The sequence below is a fragment of the Hypanus sabinus genome, chromosome 23 (genome assembly GCF_030144855.1).
Source record: "Hypanus sabinus isolate sHypSab1 chromosome 23, sHypSab1.hap1, whole genome shotgun sequence".
NCBI lineage: Eukaryota > Metazoa > Chordata > Chondrichthyes > Myliobatiformes > Dasyatidae > Hypanus > Hypanus sabinus.
Genome location: NC_082728.1, coordinates 35837744 through 35860088, shown reverse-complemented (window position 1 = coordinate 35860088; position 22345 = coordinate 35837744). Strand labels below are relative to the sequence as shown.

The 22345-nt window shown below is 40.7% G+C and overlaps 1 protein-coding gene and 1 long non-coding RNA gene across 5 annotated transcripts in view; one reads left to right on the top strand and one right to left on the bottom strand.

Moving 5' to 3' along the window:
- Positions 1 to 22345, bottom strand: part of LOC132380123 (testis-expressed protein 47) — a 57367-nt gene that overhangs the window by 10216 nt on the left and 24806 nt on the right. For both annotated transcript variants that reach the window (XM_059948720.1, XM_059948719.1), the window contains exons 3-5: positions 21988 to 22091; positions 5255 to 5319; positions 4726 to 4927 (exon numbers count right to left, since the gene is read on the bottom strand). In XM_059948720.1, coding sequence (XP_059804703.1) covers positions 4726 to 4927; positions 5255 to 5319; positions 21988 to 22091 — 371 coding nt within the window. The remainder of the gene's footprint in view (positions 1 to 4725; positions 4928 to 5254; positions 5320 to 21987; positions 22092 to 22345) is intronic.
- On the top strand, positions 10374 to 22097 carry LOC132380124 (uncharacterized). 3 transcript variants are annotated; one of them, XR_009507646.1, is made up of 4 exons: positions 10374 to 10594; positions 13603 to 13723; positions 15477 to 15743; positions 21963 to 22097. It is a non-coding gene; the product is annotated as an uncharacterized LOC132380124 (long non-coding RNA). The 3 variants fall into 3 exon arrangements; XR_009507644.1 differs by having other exon boundaries at positions 13504 to 13723; XR_009507645.1 differs by lacking the exon at positions 21963 to 22097 and adding an exon at positions 18261 to 20799 and having other exon boundaries at positions 13504 to 13723.

The following is a 22345-nucleotide window of genomic DNA, read 5'->3' as shown; positions in this document are numbered from 1 at the left end:
GGAGCCTGGAGCAGATCCCCATGGAACATAACAGTTCACTGACCTCTAAGCAGAATCCACTCCAACTAATACCACCTGCAATGAGCAAGCCAATTTCTGAATCAACACAGCCTAGTTTCCTGACTTCCTGAATGAGTCTACCAGCGGGACTCCAGTCAAAACCCTTACTGAAATCCATATGGACAACATCACCGACTCTATCTTAATCAATTTGGAGGAAAGTATGGGGGGGGGGTAGTTCTTTGGTGGGTGCATGAAAGGCACTGCCAGGGGTGGAGGTAACAGGCAGATACTAAGAGGACCCATTGATAGGCACATGGATGAATGAAAAACGGAAGGCAATGTGGGAGGGAAAGGTTAGATTGATGGTGGAGTAGGTTACAATGTCAACACAATATCGTGAGCCGAGGGCCCGTAGTGTGCTCTACTATTTTATGTTCTATAGCAGGTGTCTCCAGAAAGACAGCAGGCTGCAGGGTGAAGGCATGGTGATTCACAATGGGAAAGTTATTCTTCTCTGCAGTCTACATGTTACCAATAGCTAGCTACTTGGAAATTGCACCCTGAAGGCTGAATACCTTCTCTTGTGCTGGACAGACAAGTGGGGGATTTGATTACAATGCTAATACACCCTTTGGGACTCCAGAATTTAACTCAACATGTCTTTTCAGGTGGAAACCACACTAATGATGATGTATATTTGTTTTTAAACAAATTCATGATTATTTTTGCTCTCTGATTTGGTGTTCATATATATCACACTAAATAAAATTCAGTTTCTAGATGTACGTATTTATCTCTGAAGCTGATTTTTAGATGATAAGTTTTTAAAGATCGGCTCCTTCTGTTTTGATTAAAATAATTTACAGTACTAGGCTTGATCCATAACATGGCCTGGAATCAAGCATTTGGATTTGCTGTACAATCGTCAGAACAGCAGCAACGTGTCACTGCTTCGCTGGTGGAACAAAACTAGAAATGAGAGTAATCTGTAATTAATCTATCATCCTTATATATGATGGAATTTTTATTGCAGTATTTCCTTTGGATTTTGAAAATATGGCATATGTGGTTTTTGTCCATCGTGTCCGATGATGACAGGAAACCTGTACGGGACAGATTTTAAAGTAGAAAAGCTGTTACAGTGGGGCAGTTTCACTCTCTCAACCTCAGAAGTCCAGGTTCAGTGGTACAAACAAGCATCACAGACTGGTGTCTTTCTTAGCTGCAGTGGATGACCGTGACGTACTCTGTACCTTGTCATGCCCTTCGCTCTCCACAGAGTCTTGCAGGGCTGCCACCCTGGCCGTCGGATCTCGCCGTAGATCCGATCCACCCTGTCCACTGGAGCTGGCTTCGCATGCTGGGACAGGCACATCCCTAACTCGCCTGGGCGTGAGGCCGCCAGCTGCCCTCACCTGGTTTAGCCCGCCTATGGAAGCGGCGCACCAGGGAGTGCCCGCTGTCACCTGCGAGCAGCTGAGTGTCCGGTGGAGACCAAAGGGGAGTGAGCTATCCAGAAATCGACACAACCAGCTCCTTCACCAGAGGTGCTACCCCTCCCTGGACACCCCACACAAAGCCTTCTTTAAAAACCCATAGGCATATTTAATTTAAAAAAATTTGTCATAAGAAGAAACCTCAAGGTTACTAACCTCAAGGTTAGTAAAACTGCACTGCACCTGCCTATTATCACACTGGTAATATCATCACTCAAATGACACATTCAAAGAGAAACCCAAGAGCCTTGAGCGACACAACACAAAATGTCAGAGGAATTAGGAGACTATCTGGTAACATTTTAAAATGTATATAGCTCATATGCACTTGCTTTTTAATTGTAAATAGTGATGATGATCAAAAATATACTTATCTAACATTTATTCCACTACCTTCTACCGAAATGTGTGTTTTTATTGGTGCAATCCTAATTAACCACATATTCCCCCTATTTGAGCTGTTTATTTTTCCTGTCTATCCAAATCCTTGAATGATTCAAATGTCTATTTTGCTACCAGATCTCATTGGGCCATTCGGATTCCCTAACTGTAAGTTAGAAATTCTAAATAGAAGACAGCAGCATTGTTTTTACCTGCTATGTTTTGTTTAGAACTTGCAATCAATTGACTCCTCACCAATCCCAACCTCACCATCAAACCCGCAGACAAACGGGGTGCTATTGCATTGTGGCCGAATGACCTCTACCTTGCTGAGGCCAGGCAGCAGCTCTCAGACACCTCCTCTTACTTACCCCTTGAAAAGAACCAATCAGATCAATGGATCAGAATAATATAAACACAAGCACTCAGCAGGAGCAACACCCAATTGCACACTGATGATGTCATCTCGACTGTTGATGAAACGTTTGCAACCTAAAGTCCAGGCTTGGCAAACAACCCAACAAACAAATGGCCAACCTGAGCTACCAATCTTCTTTTTCATTTCTCTTCTATATTGTTTAAATTAATTAATCAATCATTGTGTAGCTTTTTGTTATGTAGGTAGATGTAAAATAAAGTATAGGTTAAAGGAGCAGAACTCAGAGACTTTGTCCATCGAGGCTGCTGTACCATTCAATCATGGCTGGCTTTTTTTCCAACTCCATTCTCCCTCCTTCTCCCTGTAGCCCTTTACTAATCAAGAACCTACCAATCTGCATTAAGTACACTGAATGACATGCAGCAACATTGAGATAAACGAGCAGTATTTCAGTACATTGGTTGTAGGTTAAATGTTAGCTGGGATACTGAAATAAATCCATTGCTCCTCAAGTGATCGCATTCAATCTTGGACATTCACTTGACCATGGAAACAGTACTTTCCTAAGCATCTCATCTGAAACATGTCGCTTCCAGGTTGGCTGTAATCCTTTAGGACCATGGACTATTTGTGTAAATCTTACAGAATGAATTGAACCTACAGAATCCAATTGAAAAATATGGATTTTGAACCAAGCTGGCATGGATCCATATTGACTTTCTTTAATAAATAATAATACAATCTTGATGATTATTTCCCCAATACCAGACCAGGTAGAATGTAAGAACTTCAGAACATCAGAAAGTAGGAGTAAGAGTAGGCATTTGGCCTCTCAGTCAGGTTTCACCATTCAACATCATCATGTTTGATCTGCCCCAGAACTCGTTTCCCCTTCTGTGTCAGTTTCCCAGAACTCTTCATTTCCTATCCTTCAAAAAGTTACCTACTTATTTAAAATTCCCAATCTAACATCCCCAGCCCTCAGAGGGTACAAATTACCACAGGTTTGCCACCCTTCACAAGTACAGGTTCCTCTGCACCTTAATTTCAAATGCCCACCTATCCACAGGAAAGATACTAATAAGGATATAAGAGTGCAGATGAAATTACAAGGATATTGCCAGGTTTTGAAGACCTGAGACACAGAAAGATTGAATGGGTTAAGACTGGAGTGCAGGAGAATAAGGGGAGATTTTACAGAAGTATACAAAATTATCGAGGGTATAAACAGGGTGAATGCCTGCAAGCATGCTCTCCTCAGTTTGGATGGGAATAGAACTAGAGGTCATGGGTCAAAGGCAAATGGTGAAACATTTTAGGGGAATCTGAGGAGGAGCCTCTTCACTCAGAGTGTGGAATGAGTTGCCAGAAGAAGTGATAGATGCAGATTCAAATATGACACTTAAGAGAAGTTTGAAGAGGTACATGAATGACAGGACTATGGTCCAGGGACTCAACAAAAGACCAGAGTGCCATAGATTAGATTCATCAAATACCTATGTCTAATACTGTGGTGCTCTTACTCTCAGACCACCCCTCATCTTGTAACTGTGACCTCTCATTCTCCAATAATGGAAACATCACGAGATCTATCTGTCATGGTTTAATTCTGCTCCAATGTCTTATGGTCTTATGTCCCCTCAGGCTCTAATATTTTCAATACAACCAACATTCATTATCCAAATTTCAAAGAATGTGGATCTAATTTCTTTAGTTACCTGTGAAATGGTTTTAAGTCATGTGCAAAATAGGCTGCTGAGAAATTATTTACTTGTAGTTCTTCCAGTGACTGAGGATACATTAATGAAATCATACAAGTTTATGCTGATTATGTAAAATGCCTTCAGTCATTCTGCTTGGATAACCGCGAGCTTCCAGTTGCCTGTTGCTTTCATCCTCCAATCTCCTCCCACACTGACCTCCCTCTTTGGCCTCCAACACTGTTTCAACAAAACCCAATGTAAACTCAAGGGACAACATCTTATCTTCCACCCAGACATGTTATACCCCTCAGGAGTTAATAATTAATACAATTTCAGATGACCAGCCTTTCCAGATTAGATTAGAACTGACCAATATTCCCAGCATTTTACATTTTTATTTTGTATTAATAAAATTTTTCCTCCATGAACTATCAACAAATTTAATGGAAAAAATGCTGAAATTTTAAGTGTAATTTTAACATGCTCCATTGATTTTCATAGCAGCACGGACAGTACGTGGCAAAGGTTTATGAGATTTTCATGTAGCTATACAATGGAACAACATTCTTGCTGAACACTATAATGGATGACAACAGTAAAGAACAGAAAAAATATTAGACTAAAAACAAAATGCTTTTTAGTTAGGCTGAGGGATGGTACAGAAGATTTAAAAAAGAAATGAAAAGTTACTGATGTATTAAGTAATTAAAAAGCTAGCCAACTAAAGCTGAATTTTAAAACAAATTTCGTGTCAAATGGATACCTTGTACACTTTCTGTATCCGCATTCCAAGTTTAAGAAGCAAGGTGAGGCTTTCACTGATGATCTTTTCTATTGGCTCCCTTTGCAAATTATCATCCAGTCGTTTTGCCAAGACATTCACGATCTTATACTCCCACTGCTGGAACAGTCTGCTAGGAACATCATGAGACATCACCAGGACTTTGGACTCCAAAAGCAAAGGTCTGAAACAAAAGTGCAGCAGGAACTGGTAGAACTGTTTGCATTATTATTCAATGACTTTAAAGAAGTTAGATGCTAACAGATGCAATAGGAACTGCCAATTGTTATATTGAATATTACATCCCATTCAATACCTTTCAAGCAAGCCCACACTTAAACTATTTACATGTTAAATATTTAAGCTGTTTCTACAAACTAAATGTGGCAAAGTTACATTATTGAAAAGTAAGCACACCACATCTCAGCTGTTCAAATGGTCATAAAATGAACAGACACATAAATGCAGAGAGAATAGTTCAGCCTTGCGTAAGACACATCATAAATTGTACCTTTCTTGTTGTTTCTTCATGTCGCTCAGATCCTGGATCACTGAATATAACACATCACTAGAAGACTGTGAACAAATAGAAAGGATCAACTAAATTAATTTTGCATCAGTCTTAATGTATCCTTTTAAAGTGTTATATCAATGGCTAGTACATTTTTGTATTCCAAATTTTCCCTGTATTGGTGACGCATCTGCCATTCAGCATTGGCCCAGTTTGCTATGGGCAACAACAAGAGCAAAAAGAATTTTTAGCAGCGTAGTGTTGGTGCGTGGCCAAGTGGTCAGGGCATTGGTCTAGTAATCTGAAGGTCACTAGTTCAAACTGTGTCCTTGAGCAAGGCACTTAACCACACATTGCGCTGCGATGACAAGCTGTATCGCCCCTTGCCCTTCCCTTGGACATCTGTGGCATGGAGAGGAGAGATTTGCAGGATGGGCAACTGCTGGTCTTCCATAAAATCTTGCCTAGGCCTGCACCCTGGAGACTTTCCAAGGCGCAAATCCATGGTCTCTCGAGACTAACGGATGCCTATACTGTCCATCAGGTTGTATCATGACTCCCAGTGCAATATGATTAAAAAAAAATCACATTTCACATACAAATTAAGTCAAACAGAAACTAAGTCTCCGCAATTGTCTGAACTAGTTAAAGAGAAATTCTGCTGTAATTCTTAGCAAGATATCATGAGAGGTCACTTGTTGGTGATGCATAAAGAGCTCCAATGTCTTTGGCTCCTTTTAGCAGGGTGCAATCAGTGCCAATTAAAAAAAGGAAGATGTAAGTGGAGTAGCCATTGTGTGACTGGATAGCATTAGAGTGGCTAGGTTTTGACTCAACAGGCTTAGGTGAGAATAGGCTTGAGCAAGCACAGGCAGAGCTTCTAATTAAGTTCGAGAGAAAGTTTCTTTTTCTGTTAGTACATAGCTAGTTTGCTGACAATGGGTCCAGATTTTATGCTATGTTCCTTGTGCGAGATGTAGGAAATCTGAGAGATCTACAGTCTCCCTGATAACTACATCTGCATGAAGTGCACTGAGCTGCAGCTCTTTAGAGACCGTGTTGAGCTACAGTGTGATGACCTTCAACTTATACGGGAAAATTAGGAGGCGGGTGGTGGAGGGGAACAATCTTCCAGGGGAAGCTGCAGTGACCAGGTCTTTAAGACTGATTCTGGCTCTATGGCTTAGAAGGGAGTGCAGTAAAAGAGTCCATAATTAGAAGAGCAGAAAGCAGATTCTGTAGATGTAAAAAGACACCCAGGTGGTAGGTTGCCTCTGAGGTGCGAGGTTCAAGGATGTCTCAGATTGGGTCCATGGCATTCTAAAGAGGGAATGTGAACTGCTGGAAGTCATGGTACAAATTGGTAGCAACGACTTGCGTAGGAAAAGGAAGGAGGTTCTGAAGAGAGAATATAGGGAGTTCAGTAGAATGCTGAAAAGCAGCACCTCCAAGGTAGTAATCTCTGTGCAACATACCAGTGAGGGCAAGAATAGGATGATTTGCCAGATGTATGGGTGGCTGAAGAATTGGTGCAGGGGGCAGGGTTTCAGATTTCTGGAACACTGGGATCGCTTATGGGGAAGTTATGGCTTGTACAAAAAGAAAAGGTTGTGCCTGAGCCCAAAGGGGGACCAATATCTTGCGGGCAGGTTTGTTGGAGGGGGAGGGTTTAAACTAATTTGGTAGGGGTTGGGAACCAGAGTGATAGGGCTGAGGATGGGGCAGTTGGTATACAACTAGTATGTAGTAAGACTGTGAGGAAGAACAGACAGATAGTAAGGCAACATTGAGAAGAGTTTAAAGTGTTAAAGTTAAAGTCTGTCCCAAGCATTATAGGCTCATCAGGCCGGTGCTTATGCTGGTTTCTGTGGTGTGAAGTGACTGAGAGAACGAGACGCCTATCCCCCCGGGATAGGACACCAGTCTATCAAGAGGTTAGCCACCCATTTTCAGCTGGGTGGACTGCAGCAATGTGTGGTTAAGTGCCTTGCTCAAGGACACAACACATTGCCTCAGCTGGGGCTCAAACTCATGACCTTCAGATCATTAGTCCAATGCCTTAACCACCTGGCTATGCGCCACACAGTTAAAGTGTAATGGGGGATAAAATCAAAAAGGGTGATGAATATAGGATTGGCACTCCTGTATTTGAATGCACACAGTATATCGAATAAAGTAGATGATCTTGTTGCACAGTTAGAGATAGACAAGTATGATGTTGTGAGCATCCCTGACTTGTGGCTGAAAGAAGGTCATAGTTTGGAGCTTAACATCCAAGGATAAGCATTGTATTGAAAGGACAGGAAGGTAAGCAGAGGTGGTGGGGTAACTCTGTTGGTAAAAAATGAAATCAAATCCTTAGAAAGAGGTGGCATTGGATCAGAAGATGTTAAATCCTCGTGGGTAGAGTTAAGAAGACTCAGATGGAGTTAGGCCTCCAGACAGTAGCCAGGATGTGGGTTACAAATTACAATGGGAGATGGAAAAAGAATGTGAAAAGGGCAATACTGTGATAATCATTGGGGATTTCAAAATGCAGGTAGATTGGGAAAATTGGTTGGTGCTGCATCCCAAGAAAGGGAATTTGTAGAATGCCTATGAGATGACTTTTTAGAGCAGCTTGTGGTTGAGTCCATTAGGGGAGCAGCAATTCTGGATTGTGTATTATGTCTTGACCCAGCTTAAGGTAAAGGAACCCTTATGAGGCAGTGATCATACTATGATAGAATTCATCCTCTAGTTTGAGAAGGAAGCTAAATCAGATGTGTCAGTATTACAGTAGTAGACAAGTCATCTAAACCAGAGCTGAAGAGATTGTGTAGACATTAGTAATGATCTCTCAACCATCACTAGATTCTGGAAAGCTTCCAGAGAACTGGAAAATTGCAAATGCCACTCCACTCTTCAAAAAGGGAGGGAGGAAGAAGAAAATAAATTATAGGCAGTTAGCCTGACTTCAATGGTTGGAAAGATGTTGGAGTCCATTTTTAAGGATGAGGTTTCAGGGTACTTGAAGGCACGTGATAAAATAGACAAAATCAACATGGTTTTCTAAAGGAGGAATCTTGCCTGACAAACCTGTTGGAATCCTTTGAGGAAAAAATAAGCAGGATAGACTAAGGAGAGTCAGTGGATGTTGCTTATTTGTATTTTCAGAAGGCCTTTGACAAGGTGCCGCATATGAGGCTGCTTAACAAGATAAGACCCCTGGTATTACAGAAAAGATACTGGCATGAATAGGATATTGGCTGACTGGCAGGAGGCAAAAAGTGGGAATAAATGGGGCCTTTTCTGGTGTTAGGACCGCTTCTTTTCATGTTACGTGAAGGAACGATGGTTTTGTGGCCAAGTTTGTCATGATTCAAAGGTAAGTGGAGAGGCAAGTACTGTTGAGGAAGCAGGGTGTCTGCAGAAGGACTTAGACAGATCTGAGGAATGGGTAAAGAAGTGGCAGATGGGATATATTGCAGGTAAGTGTATGGTCATGCAATTTGACAGAATGAATAAAGACATGGACTGTTTTCTAAATGGGGAGAGAAGTCAAAAATCAGAGATGCAAAGGGAGTTGTGCAGGATTCCCTAAAAGTTAACTTGCAGGTTCCATTGGCGGTAAGGAAGGCAAATGCAATTTTAGCATTCATTTCAAGAGAATTAAGATACCAAAAGAATCCCTAAAGTTTGACTTGCAAGTTGAGTCGGTCATAAGGAAGTAAATGCAATTTTATCATTAATTTCGAGAGGACTAGAATACAAAAGCAAGGATATAATGCTGAGGCTTTATAAGGCATTGGTTACACTTGTGAGCAGTTTTGGAATCCTAAGAAAGGCAGTACAGTGGGTCCAGAGGAGGTTGACAAGAATGATCCTAGAGTTGAAAGTATTAACCTATGACAAGCTTTTGATGGCTTTGGGCCTGTATTTGCTGGAGTTTATAAGAATGAGGGAGGATCTCATTGAAATGCATTGAATATTGAAACACCTAGAATGTGAAGTGGGATGTTTCCTGTAGTGAGAGAGTCTAGGACCAAAGGGCACAGTCTCAGAATACAGAGACGTACATTTAGAATAGAGATGAACAAAAGATCTCGTTAACCAGATGTGGTGAATCTGTGGAACTCTTTACCACAAACAGCTGTGCAGGCCATTTCATATTTAAGGTGGGGGTTGATAGGTTCTTGATTAATCAGGGTGTCAAAGGTTATGGGGAGAAGGTAGGAGAATGGGGTTGAGAGGGATAATAAGGCATGAATAATGACAGAGAGGATTTGATGGGCCAACTAGCCTAATTTTACTCCAATATCTTAAGGTCTTCACAAAAAAAAATGGTCATGCTCACAGAATAAAAGAGTTATTCTTGAGAATATTATAATGCACTGAACTTAATAGTCCAAACCAAAACCAATATGTAATCACAATATAATCCTGGGCTGTTGGAACCAAACCCACAGAGTTAGGCTCTGCTTCTGGCACCACTTCCAAAGCAGCTCCTTTTCAACAGATGCCAACATGGATCGAATTGTATCTGGCTAGCTTCAATTAATGCTTGCCATCCTGAACAATAGAGGGCCTACATCAGTGCTAATTTGAGTCAGTGTTAGCACCGACTATTCGCTACAAATAAATCATGACAAATCTCCCATGTGTCTTCTTCAAGCTTGGGTTGCAGGCTAATCGCACGTTGCAAATGCTGTCCCTGTTTTTCAGTTCTTTCCAATTTCAGTGTTTTATTTCTGTTGTTGTCCTAACTTTTAGTTGTGATTAGCAGTTACTATTTCAAAACATTTAAAGTGGAGTAGTGGAAATAAATCTTTCAAGACTCGGTTATGCGGGAGATCAGTTGGAAGAATTGCCAAATTCAGTCCACTGTGCAAAAGTTGATGATTCTACTGTTAAAATCACCACATTGAAATACACATGGTTATATGTTAAGAAGTTCAATGATTAACACTGAATATTCTGAAGGTCAACCTATTTGATGAGCAGTTTTAACAAAGGTGAGTGGATTAAAGGTGGATTAAAGGGATTAAACTCAAAGGTGAGTGTTTGAGCATCTACTCTCATCACCCTCTAAAACAGCAAGGAACTTATAAAGATAAAAATTAACTTACTTATTGTAGATTATATTGTAGAGTTTCATATAATGATTTCTTGCTCGAGATTAGGCTAAATTAAATGGAAAACATTGAAAGGAAGTTGATAAAATCTCACAGTACAAGGGTTTGGCTGGTATCAGAAATGGAAAAATCCACCCTCAAAGCAGGACAAGCAAGTTCTTCAGCTGAAGGCAAGATGCATTTTTTTTAAACCAGAGCAGCTCTAATCTATATTGGACTTATGCCAGTAAGTGTTTAATATTCCTCAATAACAACTATTCATGAACAGAGGGTGTAAAAGCAATATTCTAAGTAAATAGGTTATATTTTGCATGAAATTACTGGGTAGCATCACCTTTTCATTTTGGAACATTACTTAAATATAGGCTGTACTATGCAAATGTGTTCATTATGTACAAGGTAAACCATTTTATCTTACCATGGAATAGTCTAACCTAAATATTAGCCATTCTATTATTAACTGAAAGGGACTGCACAGATCCCAAGGATACAGCTCGGCAGTGTGTTCACAAAGAGATCCTGTTGTGCTTGTCCTGGGTTATACAAATAAACAGGGCAAGATGAGTCAACTCCGTAAAATAAACCGGCAACAGAAACAGTGAACCCATCAGGGTATACCAGATAGAGCAGGATGCAGACTGGGCAAAAGGAACAGCCATAAACTTGTATGCAAAGCCAAATCTACAGTTGCCAGCACTGATATTGCCATCCTATTCATTCCTATTTGAGGAAGTCTCTCACAGAAAAATGAGAGACAGATACAAAACTGGTTTTCTTTTTAAATTTCTATTCTGATCCTGACAGAGATCGCTGAAGATATAACAGATGCACTGGTCATGATTTTTCAAGAATCACTTGATTCTGGCATGATCCCAGAGGACTGGAAGATTGCAAATGTCACTCCACTCTTTAGAAGGGAGGAAAGCAAAAGAAAGGAAATGATAGGCCAGTTAGCCTAACCTCAGTGGCTGGGAAAGTGTTGGAGTCTATTATTAAGGATGAACTTTTGAGGTACTTGGAGACTAATGATAAAGTAAGACAAAGTCAGCATGGTTTCTGTCAAGGGAAATCTTGCCCAACAAATCTGTTAGAGTTCCTTGAGGAAGTAAGAAGCAGGGTTGGCAAAGGAGAGTCAGTAGATGTCATTTACTTGGATTTTCAGAAGGCGTTTGAAAAGGAGTCACACCTGAGGCTGCTTAACAAGATAAAATCCTATGATGTTACAGTATAGCGGATTGGCTGACAGGCAAGAGGCAGCCAGAAAATAGTAAATCTGCAGAATGCTCTGCCACAGACTGCAATGGAGGCCAAGACTGTGCATCTGTTTAAGGAGGAAGTTGATCGTTTTCTGATCAGTCAGGGCGTCAAAGGATATGGCAGGAAGGCAGGTGTATGGGGTTGAGTGGGATCCAGGATCAGCCATGATAAAATGGCAGAGCAGACTCGATGGGATGAATGGCCTAATTCTGCTCTTACGTCTTATGGTCTAAAAAGGAAGCATAGTTCCAATCCGTAATGAGCCAATTTCTTTGCAACCCTTTACAAGATACAATCTGCTACATCCAATTGTTTCTTATTTTGCAACAGTTGAATACATTGGAATGTAAAATCTCCAATATTTCACAACAACCTGTTCAGCTTTGTTTATCAATGGATTCCATTCTCTTAGTTTGTAACTTTAAAGTGGCCACTTTCACTCAGTTAGCTCTTCCTTTGACTTTGCTTTGTGACAAAATCATGTCCTCCATTTCATTCCCAACCTCCAGACAAGTGGAAACACAATAGTGGACAGATTGAGCCATCTTCCTCTGTGGGTCAACACTGCAGGCTCACTGGCTACAGACAACAGTGAGGGTACAAGGGTGCTGATTCTCATGGGGATGAACACACCATCCCCTCTCATGGGAAATGCTGTCGACCCAAGAGAGGGAGCAGTATGTTATGCTCAAGGGGATCAGCAGCAATCCACGGGGATGGAACTTCAGCAGTCCTCGAAATTTGCTGGAGCGTGTGTCACTGGTATCCAAAGCAAGGTTCTACTTACTCAGGAGGCTTCAGAATTGTGGCATTTCAATGCACCATGAAAAGCATTCCATCTGGATTCATAATGGCTTGGTATGGCAACTGCTCTGCCCAAGACTACAAGACACTGTGGACACATCACGGAAACTAACCTCCCTTTGAAGGCCTGTCTACATTTCTCACTGCCTCAGTAAAGCAGGCAGCACAATCACGGACTCCACTCACCCTGAGCATTGTCTCTTCTCCCCTCTTCCATCAGGCAGAAGCTATAAGAGCCTGAAGGCGTGTACCACCAGGTCCAAGGACAGCTTGTATCCCACACTAATAAGATTCAGATTACAACTTATTGATCACATGTACATTGAAACATACTGTGACCTGTGCCATTTGTGTTAACAATCAACACATCAAAGTTAAAGATATCAGTGAACACCCAGCCAGCTAGCTGATCAGCACATAACCTTAGTACTGGCCAGGTACCCTGTCTGGGCCAGATGCTCTCTGTGGGTTCTGTTGCTTATTTAATATTTCATAATACTTGAATAAAATTCTACTAAGCATTCTTTGTTGTTTACATAATGCATTGTGGATTATATGTAAAAGTACGTAAATGGCATACGTCATTATGCTGGCACATCATAGATGTGCTCCTCGTTTAAAGTAAAAAAAAACTAAGGCTTGCTTCGCTCAGCTCGCTTGTTTTCTTTGCAATCCTTGTCCCCTTGTAATTAACTGTGTCGCCAAACCTGAATGCCACTGATCTGGCCCTCTGCCAATTGCAGATCTCTAGGTTCATCCAGGGCTTCTGTTTGGGGAAGACTCTGAATTATTTTGTGGAGTCACACTTAACCACAATTGCTTTTATTAAGTCTGTGACCACAGTGGTGTATTCATTCAGATCGTAGGATGAGTGCTTGAGCACGGCCTAGGCCACTGACTCAAAGCAATCTTGAAGCCACTCTGCTGCATCCCACGAGCACCACTCTGTAGTCGTAATATTTTCAGCCTTGTTCTTTAGCCACCACCTGTATGCGGGCTGGAGGACAGCTAAGTAACCAGATTTCCCAAAATGCCAGATTTCCCAAAATGCTAATCATAGTTTTCACTGGACAGGTATGTTGGGACCCTGGTGCTGCAGGTGATATGTTAATGATAATTGGGCAGAGATTTCTTCAAACAAGCTGATTGAAATCCCTGGCGATGGTTTGACAGGTGTCGGAGTAGGCTATTTCTTGTTTGCTGATGGCGACACTCAGTACCTCACGTGCCTGCTCAACATTGGCCTTTGGCAGTATGTAAGCCTTGGTCAGGATCACGAAGAAGAATTCTGATGGTAAGTAGAATCACTGGCACTTAATCACCAGATGGTCCAGGTCAGGGGAACAAGAGTGCGAGAAAACCACTGTGTCCGATCACTACAAAGAGTTTGTCATGAACCCCACCTTTTGCCTTCTCCGAATCAGCAACTGGTCCACTTGGTACATCAAGAATCCCTCAGGTCTTACCAACATATCCAGTGTGTCCGAAGAGAGCCATGTCTCTAAACACAGAAAGCAGCAATTCCTCATTCATGATTTAATGTTAGCTCTTGGGCCACATTCAGAACTGCTACTAGCCTCAAATCTAAATATAATGTCAGTTCACCCAAGTCCAATGATCCTGGCTCTACAAAACAAATTAAATCGAAACCATTGAGACATGGAGTAGACTTTACAGCACCTCTTTCAATATACCAAATCATTGCCAGAGAATGTTTCTCATTATTCACTGTCAAAGTGATTTCCAAGCATAGCCAATCTGCTTGCTTAGGCTTTGTGAACTTAAAGTGAACAAAGATTCCTTAGAGAACAAAGCTGGGAAAATTATTAACACAAGAGATTCTGCAGACGCTGGAAATCCAGAGAAACTCACACAAAATGTTGGAGGAACTCAGCAGGTCAGGCAGCATCTCTGGAAAGGAACAAACAGTTGACATTTCAGGCCAAAGTGCTTCACCAGGATATAAACCATTATAGGGACCATGGAACAAGCAAGGAATTTTATTTTGCCTCACTTCTTACAGTTGAAGATGATACAAACCCTTTGTTAATGCTAAAAATTAAAGTGGAGAAATTAAAAACCATTTAAAGAAACAGTGCTAAGCAAACTAATGGCACTAGAGTCTAGGGCCAAACTGGAGACTTAATATAAGGAAAAACATCTGCCTAAGAATGAGACAGAGAAGAAATTCAGGGTGAGTTTAATGCCTTCTTGAAAAATCGTGACATCCCATCGACTCCTAGGAATATTTGTTGTACAACTTCTAGGAATAGGGAAGGAACATCCAGGGACTTATGGGCATAAATTAGCAGCACATTAAAGCTCAGAATTTACAGTAGAAGAAGCATGCCTTCTACCAAATTACTCACCCACACACCACATCCATAGTGTGCTACAGTTGTGTAGTGGTTAGCATGACAGTACTACAGCTCAGAGCATCAGATTTTGGAGTTCAATTCCAGCACCATCTGTAAGGAGTTAGTACAGGTCCACAATCCCTTATCCTATATCCTTGGGGCCAGTTGCATTTTGGAATTCAGAATATTTCAGATTTCAGAAAATTCACAATTATATTGATAATTAGCCTGTCTCAGTACAGGTGGACTTTAGGACCCGCGGGGGAGCTCCTGACCTTTGCACATCCTCCCATATACTTTAAATCATCTCTAGATTACTTATAATACCTAATACAATGTAAAAGCTATGTAAATAGTTGTTATACTGTATGGTTTAGGAAATAATGACAAGAAAAGAAGTCTGTACATGTTAAAGCAACGAGTGCTGGAAAGAGAACTTCCGAGTTTTCCCGATCCGCGCTCTTTTACAAATACTGTTTTTCATTAGCTTATGGCCATCACTGTCACTATAAAACTTCAGTAACTTGTTGTCCGGTTTCTTTAAATAACATACAGTGGTAGTTCCGACACCATATTCTTCAGTAAGATGCCGCACAGACACATCACGATCAAGCTTCTGCAATAACTCCACTTTCTGCGCTATTGATAATGATAGATGCTTCCTTCTGTTTTTCTCATTGTTACCCATAGGGGTATCTGCAGCTGTTTTTGCCATTTTCACAGTAAAATTAAAGACAAAGTCAACCGTGAACACAAAAATATCAGTGAACAGCAAATGCACGTGTAACCAGTACGAAGCTGAGCCACAACTGACGTCTGGCGGCCTCTGCTAGTGCTGCCACATCACACCTGAGTGATGTCAGCTGTTGGCGCACCAAACAAGCCTTGTTACGACACGCTCCGCACTCCACGAAAAAGACTTGGGTTTTTGGGGCTTTTCAGATTTCAGAAATTTGGGTAAGTGATTGTGGACCTGTACGTTCTTTCCGTGACCCTGTGTGTTTTCTCAGTGTGCTCCAATTTCCTTCCACAGTATAAAGACATGCTGGTTAGTAGGTTAATTAGTCAGTGTAAATTGTCATGTGATTAGCCTCGGGTTAAACAGGGGGTTTGTTGGGTTGTGCAGCTATTGGGCCAGAAGAGCCTATTCCACACTGTATCTCTAAGTAAAATTCAATAAAAATAAAATCTGGCCTTTTGGGGGAAAAGTCTGTGGTTCTTGACTACATTAGCCAGTTCAAATCCACAAAATCAAAGTGGAAATAAATCATTCTTGATTCCAAGGACCTGCTTAAGAAAAACTTCCCTGGAAAATTATGCTAATTCATTTGCAAAGAACTACAAATAATCTGTGAGCAAACCCTTTCTTTAACATAATATTGTTACGATAAAATTCAATGCTTTTTTTCTTAAGAATATAGAAGCTATTATTTGTTCAGACCTGTGATAGTTCTACACATTATTTGGATTATACTTACTTTATGACAATGCACTGAGGCTGCTACTCTGTCAGAGGTATCAATTGTCAAAGAAGCATTAATCTGAAGATCTCACAAGTGAATGTTAAAATATCTCTACGTAATTTTTAACTATGAGCAAGGCAGGTTCTCCACTGTATCAACCTAAGTCTATCCCACACCAAATAGTAGTATAAGTGCCTAATTGCTTATTTAACTCAATGTGGAATCTTGCCACGTCAGGTAGCTTGTTTCATTTGTCCATGCTACAACTCTTTTATTTTTAAAAGGAAAATACAAAGTGATGCTCTTTAGGAAGTTCTGAGGCCCTGAGAAGTATTATCGATGCAAATACAAGACTGGTTGTTCCTCTTTTTACTTCCTTTTTCTTTCAAACCTCCTTTAATCTACTTCCTTCTTTATTTGGCTTCATGTACATGAATCGACAGGTTGTATATTATAGAGTTAGTTCTGGCTTTGTATGCATCACTCCATGTCTGAATGATGTGCGAAGCTGGTGCTTTCCCTAAGTGGATCTGACTTCAAAAGAACATGTTGAAAAAGCATCTCTAGATATTGTAAGATGCCATTCAAAAGCCCGTGAGAAAAATGTGACTAGCAGTCAGCGTGATCAACAGTGACTACCATTTCTCTGTTTCTGTCTGCTGATGTAAACAAAGGCATAAAAACAACAGAGTTTTCATATGCTGGAAGTCTTGAGCAGCACACAAAAAATGCTGAAGGAAGCATCACTGGGGGGAATAAACAGGAAGGGGCCAGATGCCAAAATAAGAAGATGTGGGGAGGAGAGGTAGTACAAGCAGGTGATCGGTGAGACCAGGTGAGGGGAAAGGTGGGAGGGAGATGAGTTTGACGTAAGAAGCTGGGAAGGGATAGATGGAAGAAGTAATGGGCTGAAGGAGGAGGAATTTAATAGGAGAGGTCAGTAGACCGTGGAAAAAAGGGAAGGAGGAGGGGAATCAAAAGGAGGTGATGGGCAAGTGAGAAGAAAAGGGGTAGAGGGGAACCAGAATGGGGAATGCAAAAAGAGAGGGGGGGTAAGAAATTATCATAAGTTAGAGAAATCGATGTTCATGCCATCAGATCAGAAGCTACCCGAACAGAATATGAGGTGATATTTCTCCAGCCAGAGTACAGCCTCATTGTGCAGTAAATGAGGCCATGGACTGACGTGTCGGAATGGGAAGTAGAACTGAAACGGCTGGCCACCAGGAGATTGTGTCTTTTGTAGCTCACAGAGTTACCTGATACCGTGGTCCCCAGATTTGTGCTGGGTCTCAGCAATGTAGAGGAAGCCATGCTGAGGGCACAGGGTACACTAGATGACCCTAACAGACTCACAAGTGAAGTGCCACCTCACCTGAATGCTGGTGTGGGAGGAGTTGCAGGAACACGTGCAGCACTTGTTATGCATGCAGGATTAAGTGCCATGAGGGAGATCATTGTGAAGGGATGAGTGGATAAGAGAGTTATGTAGAGAAAAGCAGAATGTACAGAAAGCAGAGGCGGGGGTGGTAAAGAAAGTTGTGCTGGTGACTGGATCTCATTGAAGGTAGTAGACAATACAGAGAAAGCTGTGCTAGATATGGAGGCTCATGGGGCAGTAGGTAAGGACAAGGAGAACCTTATCCCTGTTATCATAGCAGAAAGATGGGGTATGGATAACTGTGCAGAAAATTGAGGAGAAGTGGGTGTGAACAGCATCAATGGTGGTGGAAGAGAAAACATATTCTTTGAAAAAAAGAGGACATCTCAGATTAGACCACTCCAATTAGATTCCTTCTTCTTCAGTCTCTTCCACTCATTCCCTCTTGGCTTCCTACTTCATCCCCTCTTCCATCCATGCATCTTTCTCTTCACCAGGTCTCATCCATTACCTACCAGATTGAACTTCTTCCCCTTCCCCCACCTTCTTATTCCGGTTTCTGCCTCCTTCCTTTCTAGTCCTGATGAAGGGTCTTGGGCTGAAATGTCACCTGTTTATTCCCTTTCATAGATGCTGCCTGACTTGCCGAGTTCCTCCAGCATTTTGTACACAATGGTAACCAAGAAATGATTTTTCAGTGCAGAAAGTCTTGCAGAATGACATTGCTTTTTTTATAAAAACAAATGACTCAATGGGAGAAAAATGTGATCCAGCAGGTTTACAAAATGTCATCGGAGAAATGATAAGGTGCAAGCAGCTCACAAGACAAAGGGAAAATTTTGAACTAGGTGGAGGCGAGCAATACGGAATGAGAACCTTGAAGCTGTCCTAGACTGGAAAGGACAAAGCCCATGAAGCAAAATAAACACTTTTCTAAAAGTGCCAACAGACCTAATTCTAGCTATGCAATGGAGTGCCTTTCTATTCATAGAACTTGTTTTGGGAAAATAAACATTTCTGAATACTTGTGAACCAATTGGAATGGAAGGAATGTTGGTCTTAAACGTCCTTTTTATGATTGCAAGACCCTGGTGGACATTGGTAATGCAAAGAACTGCAAATCAGCCCATTGGTTCATTGGTGAGACTGATGGCAGGGGAGCTGTGTGGCCTCAGATGTTGAACAGACGAGGCTCTCATGTCACAGCGTTGCCTGTTACAGCCCGGGGAGGAGGCACCGGAAGTGGTGTGGGAGAGAACAGTAATGTGGCAGGTGCACTGGAATCTGTGCTGCGTTCCAGCAGACCAGCTCTCCAGTTGAGTCTGCTCTCTGGTGTTTGCTCCCTGGAAGACAAGCTTTACTGTCTCTTTCTGTGGATGTGGGACATGAGGACCTGCTATGTCCTTGTCTTGCGGGAACATGGTTCCAAGACAACATCTCATGCACCATTAATCTTAAGGCCAGGCCACTCTGAGATTTGTGCTAATTTTTTTTTGTGACTATATGTGCTATTGTAACATGTACTTTGCGCTGTATTTGACTGTATGTACTATGTTTGGCTCCTTGGCTGCTGAGGAACATGGTTTCATTTAACTGTATACTTGTGTATGGTTGATCTTGAACTTGAATGGAAGTTCTCAGGTTACAATAACCACAAGTGATACATTATGCATCTGTCAGACCCTAATTATATTACTGGCAATGGAACATCATCAGATGTAAAAGCCTGCACTATGTAAAATGGTGGAATAGCCATGAATACATGTAATTCCCAATTTACACAAGAGTTTTATCCCAGAAGGCATTCTTTCAGGCAAATTTTATGCAAGTCAGATTTCACTGAAGAATATACATACTTAGTGTTCCATTTTATATTTTGATGCTATCATATTCTATGCACTTCATCAATATACTGTACTCTAAAAGAAATCTCAAGGATTAATTTGAACTTTATTCTCTATATATTCATATCCACTCTCTCAATTCATATAAAGAAGCCAATTGGCCTACTAATCTGCAAATCTTTTTGATTGGAGGAAACCCACACGGTGACAGGGAGAATGTAAACACAAATGATTCTGCAGATGCTGGAAATCCAGAGTGACATGCACAAAATGCTAGAGGTACCCAGCAGGTCAGGCAGTTTCTATGGTAGTCCGAGACTCTTCATCAGGACTTCAACATAGATCCTGCCTGTCCTGTCGAGTTCCACTGGCAGCTTGCACAGGGAGAACGTACCAACTGCACAAAGGTAGTATGACAGATCAGAATTGAACATGTGTCATTGGTGCAGTAGTTCCACTAGACACAGCTCCGTGCTACCTTTGTTTCAATATTCTTAGCTTCATACAAACTTCAGCCTTATCGTGGATTGTCATAGGGCTAAGTTTCACAGGTACTGATGTTGTTCCTTTGTCTTCAGTTAATGGTTTTTATATTTCCAAGAACACTGCAGATAGTTACTTTGTAATTACAGTGGATTTTATGGGCGTCAAAGCTTCCACATGCCCTCAGTCCATCCGTTGCTCTTCACAATGGTGTTCATATTGAATGCGGCTGTATGCAGAGCAAAGAGCTTGAAATCAAAGTTAATATTTGTCCACATTCATAATGCAACACAACATGAAGTTTTTTTCAATTGTATGATCGCATGGCATTTCCTCCTACCTTTGGGCATGAATGCAACTCAAAAGATGAAAATGCATCAATTTACCCAGTAGCCACATAGAGTCTGCCTACGGCTGAAATGTGAAGTGTACTCACTTGTTTACTGGCATCACCATGAAAATCTGTATAACCCAGAATTTCTTATATGAAGATAAATTTGCATAATTCCAATGTTACATTTCCTGGGGGGGGTATTCCAGTGTTACATATCTTGCAGTATATTTATCAAATGATGAACTTTAGGATGAATTGAGAACAGATTTCACAAAACTCATATGCTTTTGAAGATGCCTTCTTGGATGGTCTGAACCCAGTACAGCTTCATACTTTACACTGAGTTTCTAAAATTGACAGCTGATAACTTGTTCAATTAGAATTATATTTCCAGTGGCATTGCACATATTTCAAGAACATTTAGTTTTCAAATATTTGACAGGGCTTGATATGGTGCCAAAAATGAAGGTGTGGCAGTCAATGACGCACGAGCTGTTGGTTTACGTCTGCTTCTGGAAGAGGTCAGAAGTGGCATTAAAACTCAGAAGCTTTTCATTTTGCATAAGAGGTGATGGAAATAGCCGACAGAGTATCAAAACACTCAGGAATTCTAGAGCCAGCCTGAGAATATCCAAAAAAAGACAACTTTACAAAACTTTCACACATCAAGAAGATATGCAAGGATGGGAATGATAAAGATCTTCATTTAAGAAAAACCCTGAGTACGTTAACGATTTCAAAGCCATTTCATAGTTTGAAAAAATGGCAACACTAAAGCACAAGATATTTTCCAACTACTTCTCAGCTTGTTGTATAACAAGAGCAAGCCAATGATAAGGATTCACTATGTGCTGGTGGAGAAGGTGAAAACTCCTTATACTCAAGCCAAATCCTCTCTTTTTCTCCTGCTGGCTCAGTAAAGGAAAAATGCTTTATTTGAGCTAGCATTTGAACTCCCCTCTTTGTGTTTATAACAGTACCTCAAAAATCAGCCTACATTTGCAACAAAATAGACAAGCAAACACCAAAGCTTTTGCTCATTCTGTCATCCTCGTGGCAGAGTCTGTAAAGGTCTTTAATGTTATCTGTTTTTCCCTCCTTTTCCCAAGTACCTATTCCAAATCGGTCACCTAATTTGGTATCAAGCTAAGCAAAAGAAAATGCAGCTTGAAGGCCACACTAATCTATGAAATTCTACTTTAACTCGCTTATAGATTAATTCCTTACTTCCAACGCAAAGCAATATTTTCAAAATTGCATCTCCAAGATGAATTCTTTTTACCAAAATTTATGAGCTTCAAATTTATTAAAATAATCACTAAAACCTATTTGACTGATACAAACCTGCATCAAAATGATTTTTATTTTAAGAAATGCTTGCCCGGATTATTAAAAAATGTTTAATTAACTTGTAGAGATATTACCACAATCCTTAGGGAAGAGTGTACTGCTTTTTTCTCCACTACTTAGGTTAGCCAACATGTTTGGTAATTAATCCCTGAAAGGATTATGTTGTGTTACACCTGCTCACATATTTGAGGTACTTCGTAGTGTTTATCTTCTAAGTTTTTTGCATTAATAATGCATTTGTTTTTATAAAACTTCAGAAATTATTGTAATATGTACATTGTCAAGCATTTTATATAAATACTGCTTTTTTTTTCATTTAAGAATGCATGGCAGTTATTAACCTCACCTCTACCGCATGAATAACATAGTTAGGATACAGCATCAGAAGTCCTGTGATCATATCCCCTTGATGACGACGCTGGAGTTTCTGCAACAAGGTTGTATAGTATCCTGTCACACAACACAATGAAATCTGAGGTCACTTATTTCCAAAATAAGAGAACTGTATTTTGTCTCTCTTCTACAATCCCTCCCAAGAAAACTAAATCGCTGATAATGATTTATGATCCACCAGTCTTGGAATGCTTTCCATACCACAACTAGCTGCTCTGAAATAAACATTCATTTCATGAAAATACTTGCTATAATTCTTTGTGTTTCACTTGAAAAACATCTAATTTATATAAATGCTTGAGACAGGTTAT